The sequence below is a fragment of the Theropithecus gelada genome, chromosome 17, assembly GCF_003255815.1.
Source record: "Theropithecus gelada isolate Dixy chromosome 17, Tgel_1.0, whole genome shotgun sequence".
Lineage (NCBI taxonomy): Eukaryota > Metazoa > Chordata > Mammalia > Primates > Cercopithecidae > Theropithecus > Theropithecus gelada.
Window position 1 is genome coordinate 62070031 of NC_037685.1, and position 5229 is coordinate 62075259.

Consider the following 5229-nt stretch of genomic DNA (forward strand, 5'->3'; position numbering starts at 1 on the left):
CACAATTGCAGCCTATCACTAACCCTGCTTTTCACTTGCATGTATCTTTTTAGAAATCTTGTTTAAATCATTCTGAAAGTAAAACTAGTTTTTCCTCATTTATATATAGCACCGAGAGTACTTGCAATGTTTGACAAAACCTTTTACCAGCCCATTAACCTATTTATAAGCATAAAGTGAGTATTTTTAAAGGGAAACTTTGCCATCCCTTATACTTATTTAAAAGGTACTAAGAGATATTATTAGAGACAAGATTTAAAAATATGTAACAAAATCTTAAATTCTTAAGTGAAAGCCATTTAACTAATATTTAAAACCTCTGCAATTATTAGTTTATTAGTATCATCCAGGACTCAGATGTTCAGTATTCCTCCTGAAATTACATAAACAAATGCAAATGGAAAGAATCCAAGTCAAAATTATATAACAAAACAGCACTCCATCACAAAAGCGTGTAAAATTACAAGAACGCTATTTTAAAATACTGGCACTTTAAGAAAATGATAATCTCGAAAAACCACAAAATTGCCAAATTGTTCCCTAAACTGCTAAGCAGATAATGACTAATGAGTTTGTTTTATAAAGAAAAATCATTCAAATAAATTGAATAATTCATACTGAGATGCAAAGTTTAAGTGTCTTCTTTCCTCCTATCTACTTCGATTTATAAAGGGGCAAACCATAATATAGGAAAATATACCCTATTTTGAATGTGGCATCTTCATTTTAAAAGCTGGCCCAATTAATTAAAAATACTTGTAATGGAAAGTCTCGTTTCCTGAGCAGTCCATATTGAGATAAATGGGAAAAGACATCTATAGCCAGCATTTTCATAGTCTTCACTGAGACTAATGTCAACAAAAAATTTAATATGGCAGTCTTGTATTTTAAGCTCACGCTTTTGGGGATACATTCTCAGGTCTTCTTTAATGTGGGAACTGCAAAATATAACTGCCATTACATGGTAATGGGAGTTAAAGAATAGAGTCCTCATGTAAAGGTTAGAACATACTTTTCTATTAGTCCTTCAAGGACAGACTTTCAAAATGTTTGATTCTAATAATCCCATTCTTTGAGTAGACTGATTACTCTTCAGTTTGTAAATGTAAGTGGGCTATGTGAAATTTCTTAACTGATCAAGATTTTCGATGTTCAGTTATGGATGAAAACTATCTCAACTTAACTTTACCCCCATTATGGTATGCAGGGTGTGTAGACAAAAGCTTTTTATTAGCTAACTATATGAAAGGATAAACACTGTAATAATTCATGTGATTCAAAATGGGCAAAAGCAAAAGACTAGCTTCCCCTCAAGAAGAAAAATTTCAGACCTATGAAAAGGACAACAATACTAATAAAAAAAATTGTATTTACTTAGAAGCATTCAGAATGTCAACAAAACAGCTGCAACTTTTTTTTTTTTTTTTGCAATTACAGAGTGGTATTCAGTTAACAGAACAACAATTATTTCGTATAAGCTGCATCAGAGACAACTGAAGATGAAAAAACTACCATCCCCATATATAACTAATTTGTGCTGTGCACCAACAAGAACCTGCTTTAAATTTCCATGCCAATTTACAACCCCCATACTGTACCAGGCAAGGTTAGTGGCTATTGAAAATACCACCAGGACAGGGCTATCTAAAGACACATTCGGTAGTGTGTTAACTATACAAAAAAAGACACTGTACAGTTTAAAAACAAATCTTACACAGCCTTACATTTCAATTTTTTTCTTTAAAAGGAGTGAGTTGTGTACAGGGGGGTTAAATGCTTTATAGACAAGAAAAAAAAACTGCGCTAGAACCAACTTATTCATCATCATCATCTTCTTCTTCATCTTCATCTTCTTCATCTTCCTCCTCCTCTTCATCTTCCTCATCTTCCTCATCTTCCTCCTCTTCCTTCTTTTTCTTGCTTTTTTCAGCCTTGACAACTCCCTTTTTTGCTGCATCAGGCTTTCCTTTAGCTCGATATGCAGCAATATCCTTCCAAAGCAAAGGGAGGACAAAACAGTAGGGAAGAAAAAAACATTAAGGGAAGAAACAGAACATGGCAGAAGTTTATGAAAGAAATCAAGAGTCTAGTTATACCAAAATATCACGTATCTGTAGATCCACTGCAACTCCAGAAATAAGTAGAACTTCAATAAATGAACATAAAAATACGAGATTATAACAATCTATAACTCATGAAATGGCATAGTCTAATATTTGCAAAGTTATGCCTCATTGAGGTGCAATTATGTACCACATCCTAACTCTATTAAAACCAGAATGTAGAGACTTTGATTAAAGGGTAGACACTGCCACCTTCTGAATGCAAAAAAGCACTCTACAGGTTTACACTGTCAGACCCTAATCCTTAGAAGAACATGTTGTCTTAGGAAAACAAAAAAGTTAATTTGTCAATAACCATGCAATTAGGAGGTTACGAAACATCTAGAAATAAACACTTTTCAGAATGACTAAAGAAGCTGAAAATTAAGTATTTAATATTTCAATTAACTATAAGAGTTATAGATTTCCTTAATCTTATTAATTTATTGGACAGAGCAGCAGACTTGAAATTTAACTTAGTGATGTCGTGGTTTTTTGAATATCTAAAGGAAAGGAACCTAAATGTTTCAGGATATGATTAAGAAAAACTAGCCTATATTACTTTGTCTAGCTTATTTCTGTACTGTATGCCAAGCCATTTAAAAATACTCATTTTTGACCTGAAGTGACTATCAACATCTTCATCAACTTCAAGATACTGGAGAATAACAAAACCAACTTAAATGTACACAGCCTTTGTCTGAGTCGTAATTATATTTAGTCAAAAAAACCGATTTATTTGGTCCTCTGTATTCTCTGAAGGATGAGAAAAGACTTATATCAACAGCATACTTAATGTAGCTGTTACACTAAAAACTTATTACACCTCAAACTAAGTACAATCATACAACATCTGGCGTACTCGTCATCATTTTACCAAGCAAACCCACACTTCTTACCTTTTCGTATTTTTCCTTCAGCTTCGCAGCCTTCTTTTCATAAGGCTGCTTGTCATCTGCAGCAGTGTTATTCCACATCTCTCCCAGTTTCTTCGCAACATCACCAATGGACAGGCCAGGATGTTCTCCTTTGATTTTTGGGCGATACTCAGAGCAGAACAGGAAGAAGGCCGAACTAAAAAAAAAAAAAAAAAAAATTAAATTTAGGGTTTTAAGTTAACAGACCACAAAAACAAATAGTATCAAGTGTACACTGCATTGCTATTTAAAGCTGCCTGTGAATTTCTGTAATGCACTGAACAGGGTGCAAATACTATAATATGCTAATATCCTTCACAACCAAAGCTTAATTTACAACTATTTAATTTATACTAACTAGAGCCTCAGATGAACATTCTACAATTACACTATTTCAGAGAGAGAGTATTTTTCAAGAAATAAAAGGACCAAAGGAAATACACTGGGCAAAGGAGACCAAGTGTCTAATTCAATTGCTCTGGTAACACTCCCACCCAACAGGAATTTTATAGTATTTAAATATAACCAGTATGAACACGTATTAGCTAAGAAACTTTGTACACTTACACTCTAAACTGACAAAGTAGCTTGCTAAATTTCTCTCAGATTCTACTGTAAACCGTGTCTGGGAAGTAAAAACAGGCAAGATACTCACGGAGGCCTCTTGGGTGCATTGGGATCCTTGAACTTCTTTTTTGTCTCCCCTTTGGGAGGGATATAGGTTTTCATTTCTCTTTCGTAACGGGCCTTGTCCGCCTTTGCCATATCTTCAAATTTTCCTTTCTCTTTAGCAGACATGGTCTACAAAATAATTATTTGTAAGTTTAAGTTGTAAAATTTAAGTAAATTATTCTCAAAACCAATGTCTTTTGCTATGTAATAGCGTGACACTATGAGAGCGCCAACTAGACTTTTTTTTGCATCCTCAATTGGAAATTGTCTTTTAATTACCTTGTTAGCATGTTTTAAGCCCTCTTACCTTCCACCTCTCTGAGCACTTCTTAGAAAACTCTGAGAAGTTGACTGAAGCATCTGGGTGCTTCTTCTTATGCTCCTCCCGACAAGTTTGCACAAAAAATGCATATGATGACATTTTGCCTCTCGGCTTCTTAGGATCTCCTTTGCCCATGTTTAGTTATTTTTCTAAAAAAAAATAAATTATCTGATGTTAGCAATAAAATTATGACACATAAGAGCTTGAAGTACTTAGGAAGGGAATGAAAACCAAGGTACTGGTTATTTAACACAGTAGTGACATCAACCTCCGTGAAATCAGACAAGAATATGGCCGAGAGATTAAATTCCTTGAAGGGGCTATGCCAAGTAAAAACAAAACAAAAACGGTCCTTCACGGCGATCTTAAGTCTAGACACAAAGATATACCCATACAGTATTCCCTATCTATCCGCCTGAGTCTGCTCTGAAGGCGTAACTGGTCACTTAAACGATTTTAAAATCTAGAACACCCTTTTAAACCAACCAAACCAAAGGTCAGAAAACATGCTGCCAATTCGTGGATTTGCACTACTAGGTAGGGAACAAACAAGGGCCTAAGCGAGTCGACTCTTCCTAATTATGGACCTTTAAACAAAAAATCACCGTGCACCGAAAGTTTTCAAAAACACCCTCTTTGCATAAAACTTTGCTCCGAAGAGGGAGCTGCAGCCAGCTCCGGTGCTCGGAACCCGGCTGGAGGGTGGCGGTGCCACCGCGAGGCAGCCTCGTTTCCTATCGGTTTGGCCCTGAGATGTATTTCTGTTCTGACTAAACACGTCCGGTCTGAAGTTTCTCCGAGTAAACAAGGATGAGGGACAAAAGCCACTCCTGCTCGTGGCTCGGTGGCCCCCTCCCCCAACTCGGGGAGTATTTTTTGGAGCCGTGAAAGTTGGGGTGCCTCCCGCGCGGGGCGAGCCCCCCGCCCCCAGAACTTCACCGGTGGCCGCGCGGCCGACGCGAGGGGACGCGGCCCGGCTCCCAGGCCCGAGGCCGCCACGTGCACCCGGCAGGCCCCGCAGGCCCGCGCCGCCGCCGCCCCCATTTTGTCAGGCTCCGCGCAGGGAGAAGCCCCGCTCGAAATGGGGGCTGGCTCCGCCCGCGGCCGCCGGGGCCGGCGCGCACGGAATGGCCGCTGCGCGTCTTCCCCGCCTGCGCCGCCGCCGCCGCCGCCGCGAGGGCGAGCGCGAGCGAGAATATGGCTCCTTCCCTTTGTG

At 38.4% G+C, this 5229-nt stretch overlaps 1 protein-coding gene across 7 annotated transcripts in view; it reads right to left on the reverse strand.

Moving 5' to 3' along the window:
• Positions 1–309: 309 nt before the first annotated feature.
• The window catches only part of HMGB1 (high mobility group box 1), a 155438-nt gene continuing 150518 nt past the window's right edge, over positions 310–5229 (reverse strand). For 2 of the 7 annotated variants that reach the window (XM_025363981.1, XM_025363982.1), the window contains exons 2-5: positions 3999–4162; positions 3675–3820; positions 3002–3176; positions 310–1991 (exon numbers count right to left, since the gene is read on the reverse strand). In XM_025363981.1, coding sequence (XP_025219766.1) covers positions 1815–1991; positions 3002–3176; positions 3675–3820; positions 3999–4148 — 648 coding nt within the window. In that variant the 5' untranslated portion in view covers positions 4149–4162 and the 3' untranslated portion in view covers positions 310–1814. The other 5 variants (XM_025363979.1, XM_025363977.1, XM_025363978.1 and 2 more) reach the window with 5 other exon arrangements.